We start from the raw sequence: 22,188 nt of genomic DNA on the forward strand, positions 1-22,188 counted from the left end.
AGGGTTTGAACCACAGACCTCCCATGTGGTAGGTGGATGCCCTGTCCATTGCGCCAAGTCCGCTTCCCTTTACATATTTTATTTATAAATCAAACTCAAAAATGCTCTGATTAAGGGAAGTGGATTTGGCTCAAGCGATAGAGCTTCTGCCTACCAAATGGGTTCGATCCTTGCGGCCTCCTGGTGAAAAAGAAGAGAAAACATGCCCGCATGGTGTGCCAGTGCCTGCATGAATGCCTGTGCAGTGAGCCAGTGCCCATGCAAGTGAGTCATGTAGCAAGATGATGATGCAACAAAAGAGAGACAAGGAGAGAGAGTCAAGGTGAAGCACAGCAGAGACCAGGAACTGAGGTGTCGCAATTGACGGGGAACCTCTCTCCACATCAGGAGTCTCCAAGATCGAATCCTGGTGAATCCTAGGAGAGAAAATGAGAAGACAACACTGACAGCAAAAATAGCAGGGCAGGAGGAGGGGAAGGGGAAAAAAATAAATCTTAAAAAATTCACATACATTTAAAAAAATGCTTTGATTAAGAGAATCTAGAAAAGAAAAATAGAGCATTCTAACATCTTAATATCCAGGATCTACTGTTATTTAGAATTTACAAGGTAAGGTCCATCATAGTAGTATCTATCACTTTCCCAGCATAGTTAAGAAATATGAGGGGAAAGATTTAAATTTTTATATAAAAGACTGGGCTGCTACCTTTGGGTGATTTCTGTCCCCACCCCAGTGGTGGTCAGGTTCTCTATCTGAGTAATTTCTGCACCTTCCTTTCCCACAGTCCAACAGTAAGTACTTAATAATTGTAAACTGAATGAATGTATAAACCCGTTTGTTTTTCTCTCTCCATTTAAAATCTGTCACATTCACCAAAATAAAATAAAGTAATAACAATGTAAAAAAAAAAAGAATGTGCTAAGCTGAGATATTTAATTTATGTAGAGATTTTGTTAAATTCAGGTTCATTCAAAGACTACTTATTGAGTGCCTACTCTATGTGCATTGACTTGTTGAGAAAGGTGTGGTGTATGCATAGAATATTCCCCTACTTGATCAAGAGCTTTTAGGTGTTCTAGAAGACTAAAATATAGAGTGTTATATTGGTTATAAATAAAATATAGAGTGTTATATTGGTTATATAAATAAAATATAGAGTGTTATATTGGTTATAAATTATGTACAAATAAGGTACTTGGAGAACACAGAAGAGCAGTCTAGTGGAGGGGGGTAGTTGGAAGGCATTGTGGAGAAGTTTACGGTCTCCCTGGACCTTATAGGATGAATTGGACCTTTAGAAACAAAGACAAAGAATTGTGTTTTAGGTAAGAAAATAGCTAAATCTAAGTTACAGAGAAGGAAGGGGAACCACTGCAGAAGTCGAGTAGGAAATTTAAGCGTTTGAACTAGGGCAGCAGCAGTAGGAATAGAGAGTGGGCCAGTTTCACTTGAAAGATATTTGAAAGTGCATCTATTGTTTGGTGACTTAATGACTAATGAAAGGAAGGAGAAAGGAATTGAAGGAAAACTACAAGATCTTGGCTTGAACAGCAGGGAAAAGGTTATACAATTGTCAGGGATAAGAGGAGGAATACATTTAAGCTGGTGTTAGAACATCTAGTTGGAGATAGCCAGGAAGCATTGGAAAAATAGTCTGAAACTCTGAAGATAGGACCTAACTGTAGTCGTGTAGAGTGATGGTTTTGACAAAAGTTTAGACATTTAGTGTTATTGCTGTTGAAAACGAATCATACTTAAAGCATTTTTAAAAAATAAAGTTTCATTGGAACACAGCCATACATCTTCACTTAAATTTTGCGTGTGTTTTATTTCATACTACAGTAATAGAGTTGAGTCATTGCAACACAGACCAGCCACAAAGCCAAAAATTTTACTCTCTGGCCCTTTACAGAAAACATTTTAAAGCATGTTTTGATAAATGGTTACATGGACATATGTGTGTCCATAGACACATAGACATAGACACATAGGAGAGTGTGTCTAGGGTTCTATGTAGTTTGCTTTCACATCCTTTTTAAAAGGATATTATCAAATAAATGTAACACATGTTTCATTTGACTAACATTCAGATATTGTGTGTGTGTGTGTGTGGAGGAGTGTACAAAAAAATTAAGCCAGAAAAAGAACTTTAGAAATTATGAAATCTCCTCCTTGCCCTCCATTTTAAAGAAAAGTAAACCATCTTAGGGATCGCCACTTACTCAACTTGGAATAAAACTTCGTTTTTAAGAAAAATTCCCAGTCAGTGCGTTTTCCACATACTGTTCATCAGTTTTTGCTGTGCTGTTCTGATTTGTTCAAGGTTATTTTGAACATCTTTTTTTTTCTAATTTCATAAACTCTCAGACCTGTTGAACCCAACTCCTCCTCATCTCAGTGCCTTAACAGGGGTGTTACCCTGTGGTGTCTTGCAGCTGTATGTACCCCAGAAAAAACATGTTAAATTTAATCCATTCCTATGGGTGTGAATTCATTGTAAGTGGGACCTTTTCATGATGTTACTTCAGTTAAGGTGTGGCCCAGCCTAGTCAGGGTGGGTCTTAATCCTGTTAATGTATTCCTTTATAAGTGGAAAGAAATTCAGATAGAAAGAAAGAAAGCCATAGGAAGCAAGTAGCTGAAATGGAGCTCAGAAGAGAAGGAAGAGACAAGGAACGGCCACCAAGAGCCTTGCCATATGACAGAGGAACCAAGAATCATTGGCAGCCAGCCCCAAAATGCCACAGTCTTAAGGGAGAAAACATCACTTTAATGATGCCTTGATTTGGACATTTCCCAGCCTCAAACCATGAATGAATGCCCATTGTTAAACCCAGCCCATTTCCTGTTATTTCTGTAAGCAGCCTAAGAAACCAAAACAATACCTATGCAATGACACTGTGTACTAAACTTCTTAGGGTAGGTACTTAAATTGTTCCCCTAACCTCTCTTCCTTTATGGTATGTGACATCTGATTGTGGCACTTAGTCCTTTGGAGCATATCAAACCTTGTATCATTTAAATTATATGATAGTTGAAATAAATATAAATTTGAATACTAAATAGATATATGTTGGTTTTAAGGAATTATTAAAATTTTAGGGGTGATATTGTATTGTAGTCATGTTTTTAAAAAACCTTTTATTTTAGGGCTTTACACTGAAATATTTGGAATTGAACTGATACAACATCTGGATTTACTTCAAAATTATAAGATGGGGAATGGGTGGAGTACAGTTGGTACAAATGTATGAAGATTGGCCATGAGCTGATTACTGTTATGGGACTGACACACTATTCTGTCCACTTTTGTATAAAATTTAATTTGCCCATATTAAAAACAATTTATGAAAAAAAATTGTATGATAGATTTTCATAGAAACTGGACAAGAATACTTAATTGTAGTTTTCAAGTGGACTTGGCTCAAAGGATAGAGTGTCCGCCTACCACATGGGAGGTCCACGGTTCAAACCCAGGGGTTCCTTGACCCATGTGGAGCTGGCCTACATGCAGTACTAATGTGCGCAAGGAGTGCCGTGCCACATAAGGGTGTCCCCTGTGTAGGGGAGCCCCACGAGCAAGGAGTGTGCCCGTAGGAAGAGCCGCCCAGCGCGAAAGGAAGTTCAGCCTGGCCAGGAGTGGCACCACATACATGGAGAGCTGACGCAGCAAGATGATGCAACAAAAAGAGACACAGATTCCTGGTGCCGCTGACAAGAATAGAAGTGGACACAGAAGAACACACAGTGAATGGACACAGAGAACAGACAACTGGAGCGGGGGTTGGGAAAGGGGGAGAGAAATGACAAAAAAACTTTAAAAAAAAGTAACATGAATGGAAAACTAAAAATGGATTTATTATTAGTAATAAATGGCTCATTTTTTAAAATTCGAGAAATACAGAGCACAAAAAATTTTTCCATAATTTTACTACCTAGAGAAAGTCATTGTTAAACTTATAATGTTTGCCCTACTAGTCTTAATTTGAATATTCATAATATTTGGAAAGTATTAGCCCATAACACAGACTTTAATGGCTCTCTAGTATTACATAATATAGATGTAATACAGCAGTATATAGGGTTTATGGTTAAGAGCATGGGCTCTGGAACCAGACTGCTTAGATTTAAATTATCTATAACCTACAAGCTATGGATTTAGTGCCTGGCATAATAAGCCTCATTGTCAGTTACTTTTCTCATACTTTAACCAACAGTTTATTAGACGTCTAGGTTGCTTTCAGTTTTTTTTTTTTGTTTTTTTTTTTTACTGCTAAGTAATCTGCTGTGGACCTTTATTTATGTATTTGTTTATACTACTGATTTTTATTTCCTTAGAGCAAATTTCTAAAAGAGGAATTACTGAGTCAGGATATAAATATTCTCATGTTTTGTTTTGTTTTTGTATATTTGAAAAATACTGCCAGAGGGATGGCAGGATTTCGAGAAAGATTTTGTAATTTATATTTCCACTAGCAGGAAATTGTCACCCCTTTCCTCTATCTCCATTAACTCATACATATTATATCGATAAAAATCTTAAGTTTTATAGGTGGAAAATACTATTTCGTTAAATTATATACTTTTTAATTTCCTCTAAGGAATCAAGCTTGTTTTTGGACTGAATATAATTTCCTTAATAGTAATAGTTAGGGGTTTAAAAAAGCATAGATTTTTTTTTTGGTCGCTATTTGATTTATGTATAGTCATATTTACTTGTCTATAGTATAAGTATAAAAAAATACTTCAGTATTTTTTCCATTAATTAGCTCAACACAAGGGAATTTATTCCAAATTATTTTATAAAACTAGATACATTTATTTAAAATAAACATCTTACTGCCAGGAGAAATAAATGTCAAGAGGCGAACTGAATTACACCATCTCTGTTCAGGTAATCATTGGATAAAATCTTCTTTGTCATCCTTTTATGTGACTAGATGTTAACTAAGTACAGAAAATCCATTCTTCCATAATAGGAACCAGAAATTCACTTCAGGGGAAAGAGGAGCGTGAGGTATTTCACGTACATCTACCATCCTTTGCAGTATATTCCTTAAACTGTATTTTTTGGGAATGAAAAAAAACTGCCCTAATTGCTCATTTGAGCACAGGAAATCTGGTGAGAAAATTAAAATGTTTGTTTTCCTGGGTCAAAGAACTGCAGAATGTCTGGTGATGTAAGCTCTGCACTATTACTTTGTACTCGATTTACTATTTATTAACTAGGCTAAACATTTTTTTAAAAATTGTAAATACCAAGGGAGAGCAAGCTTCAAAACAAAGTGAAATATTGCTAATTAGAGAAGATACTAATTATCCGTTGATGAGCAGCAATGAAAGACATTTATTTATTCATTGGGCCTTTTTGGTAGTTTTTGTTTAATGAGGTATTTCATGGAGTGGTTACTGATTTCACACTTACATATTGTTCATTCTATTAGTCTCTTTAATAGAGTTTAGGTTGTTAGAACTGAAGGATTTTCTCCTAGTCATTTCATATAGTGAAATCATCTGTCCTTTTGTGTCTGGCCTCTTTTACTTGGCCCGATGTCTTCAAGTATCATCCATTTCATAGCAGGTATCAGAACTTTGTTTCTTTTTAGGCTGAATAGTCCATTGTATGTATTATATCACAGTTTATACATTTTTCCGTTGATGGACACTTAAGTTGCTTCCAGCTTTTGGCTATTGTGAATAACATGATTGAGTTTTAAATGTTAAACTTTGAATTTTTGAAATTCATTTGGCTTATGATTTTTTATTGTTATTGCTGGATTTAACTTGCTAATATTTGTTTAGGATTTTTGCTTTTATGTTTCATGAGTGAAGTTAGCTTGTAATTTTCTTTTCTTGAAATATCATTATCAGTTTCTGGTAAGTTATGACAGCCCTATAAAACACACTGGGGGAAAGTGGATGTGGCTCAAGTGATAAGGCCTCCCCACCTACTATAGGGGAGGATCCAGTTTCAATCCCTGGGACCTCCTGGTGAAAAAGAAGAGAAAGTGTGCCTGCTCGGTGAGCCATTGCCCGTGCGGTAAGCCAAGTGCCTGCGCAGAGTGCCTGCATTGAGTACCCACGTGGTGAGCCAGTGCCCGCACAAGTGAATCACACAGCAAGATGATGATGCAACAAAAGAGAGATGAAGGGGAGAGTCAAAGTGTAGTGCAGCAGAGACCAGGAACTGAGGTGGCACAAATGACAGGGAACCTCTTTCTACATCAGAGGTCCCCAGGAGCAAATCCCTCTGAAACCTAGAGGAGAAAGATGAGAAGATAAAACAAAAAAAAGAGAGAAATAGATACAGAAGAACACACAGTGAATGGACACAGCAAAAACAGCAAGGCGGGAGCAGGGAAAAAAAATCTTAAAAAAAAACCCCAAAAAACATCCTGGGGAGTTTGTTCGTTTGTTGTTTTTTAACCCCTCTCTTTTCTGAAAGAATTGTGTTATTGCTTCCTTAGACATGGTTGATAGAATTCACTTTGAAAGCTGTCCCTTCCTAGAGTTTTCTTAGTGGAAAGATTTTTAACAAATTTTCTTTAATTATTGAATTACTCAGATTATGTATTTTTTCCTGGGGCAGTTTTGATAAATTAATTTACTAGAAGTTTTTGTACATCCCATCTAAGTTTTCAGATTTATTAGCGTAAGGTCATTTTAAAAATCCTTCCATTCATTCACTAAATAATAATCGAGCATGTGTGCCAGGTGGTATTCTGGGTGTTAGAGGATATAGTTGCAAACAAGATAGTCAAGTCCCTTACACTCTTACACTTGAGGAAATTACTTGCTAATTAACTCTCAGCTTCCCATGAACAAAAGGGGATGATGGATAATGATAATGATGGTTAAGAATTATTGAGGAAAGTGGATGTGGCTCTAGTGATAGAGCTTCTGACTACCATATAGAGGACCTGGGTTCGATCCCTGGGGGCCTCCTGGTTAATAAGAAGACAAGGTGTGCCCGTGTGGTGAGCCAGTGCCCGTCTGAGTCACGCAGCAAGATGATGATGCAACAAAAGAGACAAGGGGAGAGTTAAGGTGAAGTGCAGCAGAAATTAGGAACTGAGGTGGCGCAATTGACAGGGAACCTCTCCCCATCAGAGGTCTCCAAGATCGAATCCCGGTTAATTCTAGAAGAGAGAAAATGAGAAGACAACAGAGACAGCAAAAACAGCAGGGTGAGAGGAAGGGAAAGGGGAGTAAATAAACAAATCTTGTTTTTTGTAATTATTGAGAGGTTACTGTGTGCTAAGCAGTTTTTCAATGAATTGTTAGAAAAGATTTATTTATTTATTCACCCCCCTCACCTCTTGTGCTCACTGTCTGTTCTCTGTGTCCATTTGCTGTGAGTTCTGTGGCTGCTTATCTTCTCTTCCTGTCTTTTTTTTAATATTCCCCACCGTGTGGCTTTTTTTCTAATGTGCTGTCTGCTCTCTGTGTCCATTTGCTGTGTGCTCTTCTGTGCAGTTGTCTCCCTTTTTTTTTTTCTGCATCACCTTGCTGAGTTAGCTCTCTGGGGTGCTTGCAGGCTGGGTGGCACTTCGCAGTGTGCGGGCGAGCCTGCCTTGACAAGGAGGCCCTGGGACGCGAACCCAGGGCCTCCCATATGGTAGCCGGGAGTCTGACTGACTGAGCCACAGCTGATTCCTGCTTCCCTCTTCCCGTCTTTTTAAGAGGCACCAGGAACTGATCCCAGGACTGTCCAACTTGGAAGAGAGGCACTCAGTCATTTGAGCTCTCTGGTTTGTTGTGTCTCTCACTGTCTGCTCTGTCTCTTTTGTGTTGCATCATCTTGTTGCACCAGCTTTCTGCACTCTGTGGGCCAGTTCGCTTTTACCAGGAGGCCCCAGGTGCCAAACCCAGTACCCTCCATATGGTAGACAGAAGGCCAGGTGCTTGAGCCACATCTGTTTCCCTTTACTAATGATAACCAAGTTAATTCTTACTACAGTTCTATAAAGAAGATACTCCTGGGAAGTGGACTTGGCCCAGTGGTTAGGGCGTCTGCCTACTACGTGGGAGGTCCGCGGTTCAAACCCCCAGGCTTCCTTGACCTCTGTGGAGCTGGCCCATGCGCAGTACTGATGCGCGCAAGGAGTGCCATGCCAGGCAGGGATGTCCCCTGCATAGGGGAGCCCCACGTGCAAGGAGTGTGCCCCATAAGGAGAGTTGCCCAGCGCAAAAGAAAGTTCAGCCTGCACAGGAATGGCGCCGCACACAGGGAGAGCTGACACAAGATGATGCAACAAAAAGAAATATAGATTCCTGTGCCGCTGACAACAGAAGCAGACAAAGAAAAACATGCAGCAAATAGACACAGAGAACAGACAACTGGGGTGGGGGGTGGGAATAAATAAATAAATATTTAAAAAAAGAAAAGATGCTCCTATTATTACCGTTTTTATAAATAAGGAAACTGAAGCACAGAGAGGTTAACTTGCCTAGGGTTAAAGAGCTGGTAAGTGGCAGGGCTGAGACTTGAACCAGGGGTGAGGTCATCCTTAACTTGCCAGAGAGGATTCTGCAGAATATACTTTTATTTTGCCTTTGTCATCATGTCTGATATTCTCTTGCTCTATGGGGTCTAAATGAAACATGGGAGGGTAAAACCTTTATATTCTACTTTCTCTGTTATTTTCTTCAGAATGTTCTGTATTCAAAGGGCTTTTTTTGTTCCTTTTTATTGTTCATTCCATACTTTCTATTTATATCTATATTCAGAAAGTTCTAGTTGTCATGAAGTTGTAGAAGCTACTCTTGATTGCCAAATGTTGGTTATGAACAGATATTAAAATTTGACTTAAACTTGGAGCCATTGTTAACAGAAGTTTACCCTTTTCCAATTTGGACAGGAGGGCTAAACTTGCTTATGTTTAAGAAGTGTCACATCCTCTCTCCTCTTCTCTATTGTAGTCTGTGGCTGGAAGATTGCAATTAGTTTTTTGTGTTTTTCTTTTAAAAATTTTATTTATATCTTCCCCCCTCCCTCCATTGTTTGCTTTCTGTGACCATTTGCTGTGTGTTCTTCTGTGTCTGCTTGTATTCTCCTTAGGGGGCTCTGGGAACTGATCCTGGGACCTTCCAGAGTGGGAGAGAGGCGATCATTCTCTTGTGCCACCTCAGCTCAGTGGTCTGCTGTGCCTCATTATCTGTCCTCTGTGTCTCTTTTTGTGCATCATCTTGCCGTGGCATCCCTCTGTGTGGGCCAGCACTTTGTGCAGGCCAGCACTCCACATGGGCCAGATAGCCACACAGGTCAGCTTGCCTTCACTAGGAGGCTTGGAGTGTCGAACCCTGGACCTCCCATATGGTAGATGGGAGCCCAATTGCTTGAGTCACCTCTGTTTCCCTGCAATTAGTTTTTATGGCTGCCTTCATTAGCAGTAACTTTAAAAATTGCTGTTTTATGAGGGGAAAAATAACATTTTTATTTCCAAAACATATTAAGGTAATAAGAAACCTTCATAAATAGAAGATTTCATGATAAATTAAGACAGAACTATATATATATATATTTTTAAAGTTTATTTATTTATTTCCCCTTCTCCTCCCTCCGCCACAGTTGTCTGTTTTCTGTGTCTATTTGCTGTGTCGTCTTCTTTGTCCACTTCTGTTGTCAGCGGCACAGGAATCTTTCTTTTTGTTGCGTCATCTTGTTGTGTCAGCTCTCTGTGTGGGCGGCGCAATTTTTAGGCTGCACTTTCTTTCTCGCTGGGCGGCTCTCCTTACAGGGCACACTTCTTGCGTGTGGGGCTCCCCTACGTGGGGGGATACCCCTGTGTGGCACAGCACTCCTTGTGCGCATCAGCACTGCACATTAGCCAGCTCCACACGGGTCAAGGAGACCTGGTGTTTGAACCGCGGACTTCCCATGTGGTAGACAGATGCCCTAACCACTGGGCCAAGTCTACTTCCCCAGAACTATATTTTCTCGTTCGTAATGCTCAATATTTTATGCATCAAATATTAAATAAACCAGGTATGTTTGATTGTGGGGGAGAAGGGGATAAAGAAATCAGTTCTCATGTTGTAATGCTAGTAACAGTCACCACATGTGTGTCATCCTACTCACCCCATCACTTTGAGCTTAAATATTAAGTAGTTAACTATGTGCCAATCACTTAAGTACTTCGTATGCATTGTTTTTTTCCCTTGTGTTCCCCTAAACCGCTTGGGTGGGGCTAGGGCTTTATCCCATGGTTCAGATGTCTTAAAGTGGGGTGTTCAGCAAGTGATTTTGAATGAATAAAAGGGTGAATGGATTAGCCTCTTAAGGGTATTTTGTCTTTTGGTGTTTCCGTTTCATAAGGTCTTTCTCTTGAGCTAATTTTTATTTTACTATTTAAGTATGGAAAACTTACAAGAGTATACTCAAACATTTGGAGCTTTTGAATGCCAGCATTTATAAAATTTAAGGAGGTAGATTGAGTTATTTTAGCTAGTGGTATCACATTTCTCTATATATGATATGTCTTACTCCCTTTGCCAGTTTTTGGGGTGAGTTTGGTTATCTATATCTTCTTATTAAAATAGTATTTAAAAAAGAAGCCAGCCAGTCATGTTACCTTGAGTAAGAGATGCTTTTAACACAGAAGCAACCATAATCTGTTGCTTATTTGCTTGCTATTTTCCTCTTCTCTTTCTCCTTTCTGTTTCACATTCTTTAAAAAAACAACCACACATGACTGTCAGCTGCAATGTCAGCTGCAATGCGGCAGTGCTCAATGATAATGAGGTGAGCTGTTACAGCAGTCCTTTTGTTTCTTTCTGTAACACTGATTAGGGATCTGAGAAGGGATTTCTCTTAGTTCATCATCATTCCCTAAAGAGCATACCTTTGAAGATAAAAATTCTTCTCTCCCTGTGATTAATAAGTAGATAATACTTTGAAATAAGATATTAAGAAATTATAGAGGAAAAGGATTGCTGAGGATGTTAAAAAGAGATACTCTGGTAGAAACCACAAAGTAGATATTGTTAGAAAGCATGTTATAATTGTTTTGCTTTTCAAAAAAAATTACCCCCTCCCCGCCATTGTCTGTTCTGTGTGTCCATTCATTTTGTGTGTTCTTTCTGTGTCTGCTTGTATTCTCATTAGGCACCTCTGGGAACCGATCCCGGACCTTCCAGAGTTTGGGAGAGGCAATCATTCTCTTGTGCCACCTCAGCTCCCTGTTCTGCTACATCATCTTCTTGTCTCTCCGCTGTGTCTTTTGTTGCGTCATCTTGCTGCACCAGCTCTCTGCATCGGCTGGTACTCCTGTGCAGGGCGGCATTCCTGTGCGGAGTGGCACTCCCGTGCGGGCTGGCACTCATTGTGGGCCAGCTCGGCACATGGGCCAGCTTGCCTTCACTAGGAGGCCCTGGGCATCGAACCCTGGACCTTCTATGTGATAAACAGGAGCCCAACTGCTTGAGCCACATCTGTTTCCCATGTTATAATTGTTTTTAATGTTTGATTATTGATAGTCTTATGAGTTCTTAGCCTTAATAAAGAATTTTTTAATGTTTTGTGCAACTTTCTTGAGAATTATCTGACCCTCAGTGCCATAAATTCTCATTGGTAATTGTCCTTTTCACTTCAAAATTGAACTAATTACTTTGTGACCTGGTGGACGAAACAAGCCAATAATAATAATACTAATAATTAAAAAGTCAGGTATATGTAAAGACTGATTTGCATTTATTATAGTACTCTTGAAGAAATCTTCTAAGTAGTTAATGTCCTGGGACAGATTAATTGGAAAATAGATTTATAATGATTTAAGTATCTTAAAATATTGCAGAATTATCTAGTCATTTTCAGGATTTGACTCTGGAAATTTTACATGTGTAAAATACCAATTTTTTTTTGGTGGTGAATTAAATGCTTTGTTAAATATTGAGTCATTTTTTTTGTGGATTTGTTAGTTAAGTAATGAGTCCTCTTCAGTTAAGGAATTTTTTTTGATGTGTATTTAGCTGGGAGGTATCTCAGAAGTTGTGACTCTTACAATGCCTCCTAGCTTTTTCAGAAGCAACTCAGAAATTGTGACTGTTACAATGCCTCCTTGCTTTTTCTAATTACACCTCACAATCTGAGAAATTTTTGGTTCTGATGATTACTTTTAGTTCATTTTCCTTCTCTTTTCTCTTTCCCTATCTTCAAGATGAATTAATATAAATAATTTTATTATAGTAATAACACTTAAAACATAAGTGGCAAGAGGAAATGGGGTAGTAGTGGAACAATAAATGGGCTTTTGTTGGTGGAGGAAAGGATGAGAAACCACGAAAACATTTGAAAGCTGAATATCAAAGAAAAGAGATTCTGAAATAGGAACAATGACCAGCATCCATTTTCTTCAGTGTATATTCAGGAATTTGATGTGACGTCTTGGTTCCTCTGCCCCTTACCCTGAACTTTTTATTAAGAATTTTAAGCGAATAGAAAAGTTGAAAGAAAATATTTATGATTAGTTATATACTTGCTACCTAGATTGTTTTGTAATAACCTTTTGTTGTTCGTTTTTCTTTCTTGTGATATGTATAGATATTTCATACATAAACACATAGGTTTTGGTGGGGACAGGGGTTTAACCTTTCAAATTAAGTAACTATCTTCCTGTTATTTTGCCCCTAAATACTTACGTGTGGATCCAAAAAAATAAGGACACTGTCCTATATAATCCAGTAATATTAGCATACTTAAGAAAATGAATAACTCCCTCATAAGATCTTATAAGTTCTAGAATCAGAGTTTTTCAGTTAATACCAAAAGACCTTTTTCAGTTATTCTTTTCAAACCAAATCTGGTAAGAGTCATGCATTGTTTTTATTTACTTACTTACTAATTTTTCAAGAGGCAATGGGGATTGGACCTGAGACCTTGTATATGGGAAACAGGACTCAACCAACTGAGCTAACCCACTCCTCAATGTGTTATTTTTATTTTTGAAGATTTATTTATTTATTTCTCCCCACCTGCCACATTGTCTGCTCTCTGTGTCCATTCGTTGTGCGTTCTTCTTGTCTGCCTGTCTTTTCTTTAGGCGGCACTGGGAACCGATCCTGGGACGTTCCGGAGTGGGAGATGGATACACAGTCCCTTGTGTTACCTCAGCTTCCTGGTCTGTTTTGTCTCTGGTTATCTCTCCTCTGTGTCTTTTTGTTGTGTCATCTTGCTGTACCAACTCTCCGCTCAGGCCAGCACTCTAGCATGGTCCAGCACCCTACTTGGGCCAGCTTGCTCCATGGGCCAGCTCTCTGCTTGGGCCAGCTTGCCTTCACCAGGAGGCCCTGGGAATCAAACCCTGGACCTCCCATATGGTAGGCGGATACCCAATCGTTTGAGTCACATCTGCTTCCCAATGCATTGTTTTAGATGTTATGTTTTCTTAGTCTTTAAATCTAGAAGTCTCTCCATCTTTATTCAATGACATCAACTTTTTGAAGTAATCAAAACAATTGTCTTAAGAATGGATATTTTAGATTTGTGTGATAGCTTCATTGTAGTGTCTGCCTCTTGAAGTTTCCTGTAAGTTGGCATGGTTAGATCTAGGTTACATGTTTTGGGAAAAATATTTTATCATTGATATATACTTCATATTGCATTCAACCAGGAGGCACAAAATGGCAGGCTGTGCATCATTTGTGATCGTTGGTTAAGTAATGAGTACAAGGTCCCTTAGTTATTAAATTCCTTTCCTTAGTTTAGCAAATAATTTGTGGTATTTGGCACTATACAAATACTACCCCATCAGTCTTTCTTTAATATTTTTAGCATTGTTAATGATTCTTGCCTGATTCCCTTTACTGGTGTTTAAAAATTGATGGTTTTTCTAATTTTATTATTCCTTCTAAATTTATGAGTTGGCATTTTTCTCTAAAGAACTTTCTTTCCCTACTGTGATGAACTGTACTTCCTTCTGAAAAGGTAGAGTAAATGTAATCTGTACTCTGCCAGGTTTTAGAGTAAGAAGTTGTCTAATAGTCCTCTCTAGTGGTAGCTTGAGTTGTTTCTTTAGTTCCCCTACATTTGAGTATCATTATGAATTCATGGACTTTTTTATATTCACTGTGTTATCAGTTACACTTTTCTGATGATTAGATCATCTCAAATATGTTAGTGGGAGATCTTCCAGACTTTCTTGTGTCCTTGTAACACAGGAAATGTTAGTCTTGGAGAGCATCCTTGACTTTTGGTACAAAGATTGTATGAGTTGTTAATTGTGTAAAACCAACACACTCAGTTGAAACTTGAAAAAATAAAAAAAAAATTTTTTTTTTACTGGAAAAGTTGTGAGTTTATGGAACAAACATGTATAATTCTCACATATCACCTGACCACCATCACCTTGCATTGTTGTGGAACATTTGTAACAAATTTTGAAAGAACATCATCAAAATACTACTGCTAAGGGGCAGTGGGTGTAGCTCAGTGGTTGAGCGCTTGTTTCCCATGTACAAGGTCCCAGGTTCAGTCCCTGGTACCACCTAAAATATATATATTACTGCTTTGGAACTTTTAGTTAAAATTGTATAAGCTTTGAAAATCTTATAAAAGTCCTGAAAAATCTTCTAGAAAATTAGAAAATAGATTCAGTTATTGGTGTTAATTACACAATATCCTCCTCTTCCTGCCCTCCCCTCATTGCTATTCCTAGGTTAAACTCCTCAGTGACTCTTTATGCATGATCATCTACCCAATCCAAAACGTATATTCAGAATATTAATACTGAAATATTTCTAGTGTATAATAAAACTAAATGGACAGTTTCATAAGATGAGGTTTAAAATGTTTAGTGAAAAAAGACCGTTTGCATTTGAGGAAGTGGAGGTGCTCTGCTTTGTCTTCAAGGAATAACACATTCATTTGTAATGTGTAAGTGTAGTGAAATTCTGGGGAAAGTTCTTCACACATTCATGTTCATGTGTAACCTAAAAACAGGGATCAAAGGGAAGAAGCTATTCCTTTTATTTCAGCTTTATAAAAGCACTACAACAAAGATAAGGGTGGCATTCAATAGAATTATGCCTAAGAAATCAATTGCACTGGCATGGTCTTAATAGGTATGACTTTGCTTTTTGGGGGGGGGGCTCACGTTTATCTGTATCTGCCTTTTCCAGCCTTGAATCACCTTTTGCTTGCCTAGAATAACATAAAGGGTTCGTTTTGTTATAAAATATCATCTTCAGTTATACTCATATAGTGTACTGTGCAGATCTGACTTTGTTTTAGGTAAAGTACTCCAGGGAGTCATTTTTGTGTGGCAGCAGATGGATGGCTCATTCTGGTGGTGTGCACTAGGAGTGGAAGACTCCCTTGCTTTCTTTATCCCACCTCTTTTTTTTTTTTAAGGAGGTACCTGAGATCAAACCCAGGACCTCTTGTACATGGGAAGCAGGTGCTCAACCACTTGAGCTACATCTGCTTCCCTATCCCACTTCTTTTTCTTTTTTCAAGATTTTTTTCTTTCTCCCTTTTTTTCCTTTCTTTCCTTCTCCCTCCCTCCCCCTACCCCCTTGTTTTTCACTTATGATGTTTATCTTCCTTGCTTCTTTAGGAGGTACTGGGAGCCAAATCTGGGACCTCTGATGTGGGTGAGGTGTGCGTAATTGTTTGAGCCACCTCCACTCCCTGCTTTATTGTGTGTCTCATCATGTTTTTCCTCCCCATGTCTCTTGTTGCATCAGCTTGCTGCACCTGCCTGTCGTGTCAGCCACTGTCTTTAGAAGGTACTGAGGACTTCTGCTCCCTCCTTTGTTGTATCTCTCACCATGTTTTTTTCTTCATATATCTCTTGTGTCAGCTGCCGCACTTGCCTGTTGTGCCAGCTTGCTGTCAAAGATTCTTTAAGAGGCACCAGGATCCAAACCAGTGACCTCCCATGTTGTAGGCGGGAGCCCAGTTGCCTGAGCCACATCCACTTCTTCTTAAAAGGATCAAATCTATCTCCATTTTTAAAATGTGTAATGAGGGAAGTGGACTTGGCCCAGTGGATAGGGCGTCTGTCTACCACATGGGAGGTCTTGGTTCAAACCCCGAGCCTCCTTGACCCGTGTGGAGCTGGCCCCTGAGCAGTGCTGATGTGCGCAAAGAGTGCCCTGCCACACAGGGGTGTCCCCCATGTAGGGAAACTCCACGCACAAGGAGTGTGCCCCGTAAGGAAGAGCAGCTGTCCAACGCGAAAGAAAGTGCAGCCTGCCCAAGAATGGTGCCGCACACATGGAGAGCTAGCACAACAAGATGACACAACAAAAAGAAACACAGATTCCTGGTGCTGCTGATAAGAATAGAAGTGGTCAGAGAAGAAACACAGCGAATGGACGCAGAGAGCAGACAACTGGGGGGGAGGGGGGGAAGGAGAGAGAAATAAATAAAAAATAAATCTTTAAATAAAAATGTGTAATGAGACAACAGTGTAATAATTGTTGAATTTTCTCTTGACAATTGATAGTATATCTGTCTTCTGATAGATCAAGCTTATTTCAAAACTTACCCTTATTTTTCTCTTTCATTTATTGCATTTGATCATTCTCTCTCGATAATACAGACTTTTCTTATTTTTTCTTACTGCTATGTAATACTAGATTTTCCTTGTTTTTGTTTTTTTTTTCCCTTAGATTTTCCTTTCTACTTGTGTACCTTATTGGAATCTCTCAAATCTTGGTGTTTTATTTCATTCTTCCCTTTTTTCTTTCAACTAATATTCTTCATTTTCTTTAATTATTGCTTCTCTGCTGACTCCTATAAATACACACAACTAACACATACACATAGGCCACACCTCCTGTATGAAAAGTGTATACATATATATACATTTCCATTTTATCTTCAACTGTTAAGAGAGTTCTGTTTTTACCTCCTAGTACCACCTAAATCTTTCATATCTAGATCCAAATTACAGTATCTTCTGCCTCAAACTGATTTCACTTTTCAACTTTCTCATTTTTTGTGTCCTAGTCTCAAAACTTTTAACAATCCCAATCTGATCTGGTCACTTAGGTTTTTTGTTTGTTTGCTTAAATGCTCTTTAGATTTGCCTATTCAGGGAAGCTACTGCTAAAATTCTAAGAAAGTAGGAAGTGCAGGACTGCAGAAAGCTGCTGCTGCTGATTTTAAAATACTCGTAGCAGCTAAGTGAATGAGGAGAATGCCTGTAATCCACTGGTAAAGCTTCCTGTCTGCTGTCTTCTGACAACCACCTACCTACCCACAGCTGTTCCTGGAGATAATGACTTCTTCTCTTTCACCTTCAAAATTTTGTTTAATTGCTTCTCATTGATGGACTCTCAAATGGAGTCCTTGAGGCAGGGGATTGTGGGGGTTGAGGGTGCTTCTGACTTTTGCTATAAGGGAGAGGAATTAAAAAATGAGCATGGTATAAGGATGTCATCAGGCAATATCCAGCACCCATCCCAAGTTCCCTCAATCAGAACAGATAGAAATTTTTTTTAAGCTCTGAATTTGTGGGTTTCCCTATCTGACACCTTATCTGACCAACCTTATTTTTACATTTCTTAGTACAAATTTGCAGTGGAAGCACACGTATTATTCTCTTTCCCTTGTGTCTTTTTTTTTTTTTTGATATTTGAAACATTTATTTATTTATTTTTTAAATTACTTATTATTTTTTTTAAAAATTACATTATGAAAAATATGAGGTTCCCTTGTGTCTTGACTCCTACTTCTTTGCATCTGAATGTGTCCTTCAAACATATACACGTATCTCAAGGTCTGTGCCCTAACTCTGCCATTAACTCTACTTCTACCATAATGATTTTAGGTTTCACTGAACTCTCCTGCATCTGAACTTCTGTGTCTAATCACTCATATCATAAAAATTAATACTTAGAGCACCTGTCCCTCCCACTGGAATGACTCCTTGAGAACCAAGGACCTTAAAGGAGCTTACCTGTCTTATTTACTAATTTATTCCTAGCATTTAGAAAATAATCTGATACATAGCAGTTATTTAATATTGATCGAATGAATGAATGTCCCCTCAGTAAAAAATGAAATAAATCTATGTATGCACCAACATCAAAGATGTCCATAGTATAATATTAAGCAGTTATATAAAATGAATATAAAATCTCATTATTCTAAAGTTATATATTTTCCTGCTTAGATAACAGTGGGGAGTTTCTTTAAATTAAATTTTTTTTTTCATTGTAAAGCATATGTCCTTAAAAAAAAAAAACAACAATAGCAAAAAGAAAGTTGCAGGGCGGCGGACTTGGCCCAGTGGTTAAGGTGTCCGTCTATCACATGGGAGGTCCGCGGTTCAAACTCCGGTCCTCCTTGACCCGTGTGGAGCTGGCCCATGCACAATGCTGATGCGCACAAGGAGTGCCGTGCCACGCAGGGGTGTCCCCCGCGTAGGGGAGCCCCACGTGCAAGGAGTGCGCCCCATAAGGAGAGCCACCCAGCGTGAAAGAAAGTGCAGCCTGCCCAGGCATGGTGCCACCCACACGGAGAGCTGACACAACAAGATGACGCAACAAAAAGAAACACAGATTCCCATGCCACTGACAACAGAAGCGGACAAAGAAGACGCAGCAAATAGACACAGAGAGCAGACAACCGGGGTGGGGTGGGAAAGGGAGAGAAATAAATTTTTTTAAAAATCTTGAGAAAAAGAGAGTTGCAAAGAGCACAAAGTTAAAAGTTCCCCCATTCTGAGTTCCTCTTTTTGCCTTGCCGTTCAGTTATACTCGGAGGAACTATTGTTTTGTTTACCCTTTCAGACATTTTGTATGCATCTGATTTGCTTTTTTAAAAATTCAACATTATATATGGATATTTTTCCACATGTGAACATGTAGGTTTATATATGACTTTCTTTTTGATGGCTGTATAGTATTTCATTGTATTGACATGACCATAATTTATTTAACTAGTGCAGGGATTTTTCCAATCAAGGTTTCTTATGAAAGAATATAATTTAAGGAGGCATAATGTCTCTCCATCCCAATCAAATATTAACAAATTCTAGTGCATTTAGTTTTGTGACCCCAAATCTTGTATGTTTCTGCTCCTCAATTTTTTAAAATAAAATTTTATTGAAGTATACTATTCATACATGAACAGACATAAATAAATGTATAATAAAATTTATGAATTTACAAAACAGACATGTGTACCATCATGCAAGACTCCTTACATCTCCCCACCACCAGTACCTTGCATTGTTATGAAACACTTGTTGCAAACAACGCAAGAGCATTGTCAAAATATTACTATGAACTATAGCCCATATCTTATATTTGGCGTATGTCACTTTGTAAAAGAAGAGTGTTCTCATATTTATACTGTTAACCACAATTTTCATCCGTCAGTGAAATCACTTATATATTCCCTAGTTTATTCTCTAGTTTCTTTTCAGTTTGTTTCCACAGACTACCCCTTTCAGGCACAATCACATTTATAAATCTGCGTGTTAGTTGTACTAACAATAATGTACTACTCTTAACTCTATTCATTTCCACACATTTGCAGTTAACCTGATTAATATTGCTACATGCATTAAGCATTAGCTCCCATTCTCAGTCCACATTATATTCCTTAGTAAACCATACTATAGTTTATCTCCATGATAGAGTTTATCTTCGTGATAAGATAGAGTTTATCTCGTATTTTGTTCATACTAATGAGACCATACAAAATTTGTTCTTTTGTGTTTGGGTTGTTTCATGTAACCTAATACCCTCTAGGTTCATCCATGTTTTCATATGCATCCCGATTTAATTTCTTCCATTTTGTGTATGTGTACATTTTGTTTATCCATTCTTCAATGGTTGATGACCCCTTAGGCTGTTTCCATATTTTAGTGATTGTGAATAATACCGATATGATCTGTTCCACAGTTTTATTGTGTATTCCTTTCTAATGACGTTCGCTGCATTTCTCTGTATTTCAGGTCTACGGATTAATGGAGAACTAATCACTGCCTACCCCCAGGTGGTGGTAGTGAGAGTACCGACCCCTTGGGTGCAAAGTGATAGTGACATCACTGTTTTACGCCATCTAGAGAAGATGGGATGCCGGTTAATGAACCGACCTCAAGCCATCTTGAACTGTGTTAATAAGTTCTGGACATTTCAAGAGTTGGCTGGCCATGGTGTTCCTCTGCCAGATACTTTCTCTTATGGTAAGTTCACTCGTAATAATATATCATCTGAGTTTTCAAGAAGTGATGGTTTTGAAAGCCATACTAATCTAATAGGATTATATGATACATGGAAATTTATGAACATGAAAGAACCTTAAGTATTTTTGGTTTCTACAAACTAGACAGAATTATGAATATTAAGATTTGGTTCCACAATGTGGAATAGAATGATATTAGCAAACTTATTCTGTGCAGGGCCATATAGTACATATCTTAGGATTTGTAGGCAATAAGGTCTTGGTCATGACTTTCACTTCTGCTCTTGTAGCATGAAAGATACCATAGACAATATGTAATTAAATGGGTGTGTTCCAGTAGAACTATTACAAAAACAGGTGGCAGACTGTTGGCCCACAAGCTGTTGTTTACCATCCCCTGAGTAAAAGATAATAGAATTTGAGACATATCGCTTAATTTCTTATCTATAGTAACAGTCTCATAATTTTTCATAAATACTTTCATATTTTCTAGAAAATGAATAGGTATACCTTAATTCAGTGCTTCTAAAATTTTCTGTGGTAAAGGAGCATTTTTTTTTTAAAAGGCCAATACTGCTGCTGTGAACCAGTATTCTTGTAAAATATAATAAAAGCATCAAAGCAATGCCAAATTGCTATATACACTTTTTCTGTTTATCTGATTATGTATCAATAACATAATGTAGACAGGCACAGATACAGGACCATACTTTGAGTAGCACTGCTATAAACAATTTTATGCTAATGTGTCTCTTGCCTTTCTGGTTCTTCTAGTTGGGAAAAAAGCTGACTTACTAAAATACAGTATAGAATTTTCCATAAAGGTATTTCTCGAATAAATACCAAGTAGAGTGCTTGGAGATTTAATGAGGCTTTAAAGAGAAATCCTTGGCTTCTTCTTATTTTTAGAATTTTAATGAAGAAGGGACCGCCACAAATCTGTATGGCACATGTGGATGCAATTGCCATTTTTAGCAGGGTGCACAAAGAAGAGACCTCATGGTTCTACAGTTCTGATTTTAAGAGAATGGAAAGGAGATAAGGGAGAGTGCAAAGAGATAAAATACTCTATTTGTTCTAATGTTGAAGATTTAAATTTTTAGGACTGAATCATCTTTATTTAAATTGCAAATTTATGATATTTCAGTTTTAATGAACTTTTTCCTGGCTTTGTGTTTCTACATTATCTTGCTGATTTTTACAACTCCAGTCCATTTTTGCTCTAATTTTCTCCTAGACAGTAAAAATGGTAAGAAGCACGTGTACTGGTTAGCTCTGATTAATAGGGAGCATTAATACAACAAGAAGTATGTTTGTATGTGTGTATTCATGCACTTTCTCTTCAGATTCATTCTTCAATTTCTGAATGCAACCAGGAAATTGAATATTTATAACAGATTTTGAGACTTCTGTTATTTATGTTGCAGAAGAATAAAAACATGAAAAATGTTAAGGAATCCAGAGGCTTTGTTTAGCTGAAAGATACTTAACTTTTTAAAGTTGCAGATCAGTATATGTATAGTTTGATAGCTATTTTCCATTTTAAGCCATGTAATTGTTTTAAACAGCTATTTATTTGTACTTCTTGCTTATATGTATTTTCTCCAAGAAAAACAAAATTTAGTCATCAGGTTCTTACCTTCTACAATCCTTCTAATCATTGCCTGATTTTAGTGTAGATAAAGTTTATCACAAAACATCTCTGTTAAATATATTTTTTGCTCAAACCAGGTGGCCATGAAAATTTTGCTAAAATGATTGATGAAGCAGAAGTACTGGAGTTCCCTATGGTAGTGAAGAATACACGGGGTCATAGAGGTGTGTATGAGTTATTGCTGGATCATGATTTTGAAATTACTCTTGGGAATTAGAGTGATTAAAAAAAAATCTATTGTATATAATCAGATCAAAGCAACTAGTTGTATTTTTCTTCTATTTTCTCATGATTATTGACTAAATTTTGTTGTTAATGTATAGTCATCTATAGTTTTTGAAACAGGGATTCTGAAGAATAGTTAGAAGAAAATTGTTAGGTACATGGTAC

The 22,188-nt window shown here is 37.8% G+C and overlaps 1 protein-coding gene across 15 annotated transcripts in view; it reads left to right on the forward strand.

Moving 5' to 3' along the window:
- The window catches only part of RIMKLB (ribosomal modification protein rimK like family member B), an 81,328-nt gene that overhangs the window by 33,635 nt on the left and 25,505 nt on the right, over positions 1–22,188 (forward strand). For all 15 annotated transcript variants that reach the window (XR_009182082.2, XR_009182081.2, XR_011646662.1 and 12 more), the window contains 2 exons: positions 19,915–20,145; positions 21,876–21,962. Coding sequence is in view for 9 of the 15 variants with exons in the window: in XM_023587896.3 (XP_023443664.1) it covers positions 19,915–20,145; positions 21,876–21,962 (318 nt within the window). In the remaining 6 variants the exon portion in view is untranslated. The remainder of the gene's footprint in view (positions 1–19,914; positions 20,146–21,875; positions 21,963–22,188) is intronic.

The sequence above is a fragment of the Dasypus novemcinctus genome, chromosome 20 (genome assembly GCF_030445035.2).
Source record: "Dasypus novemcinctus isolate mDasNov1 chromosome 20, mDasNov1.1.hap2, whole genome shotgun sequence".
NCBI lineage: Eukaryota > Metazoa > Chordata > Mammalia > Cingulata > Dasypodidae > Dasypus > Dasypus novemcinctus.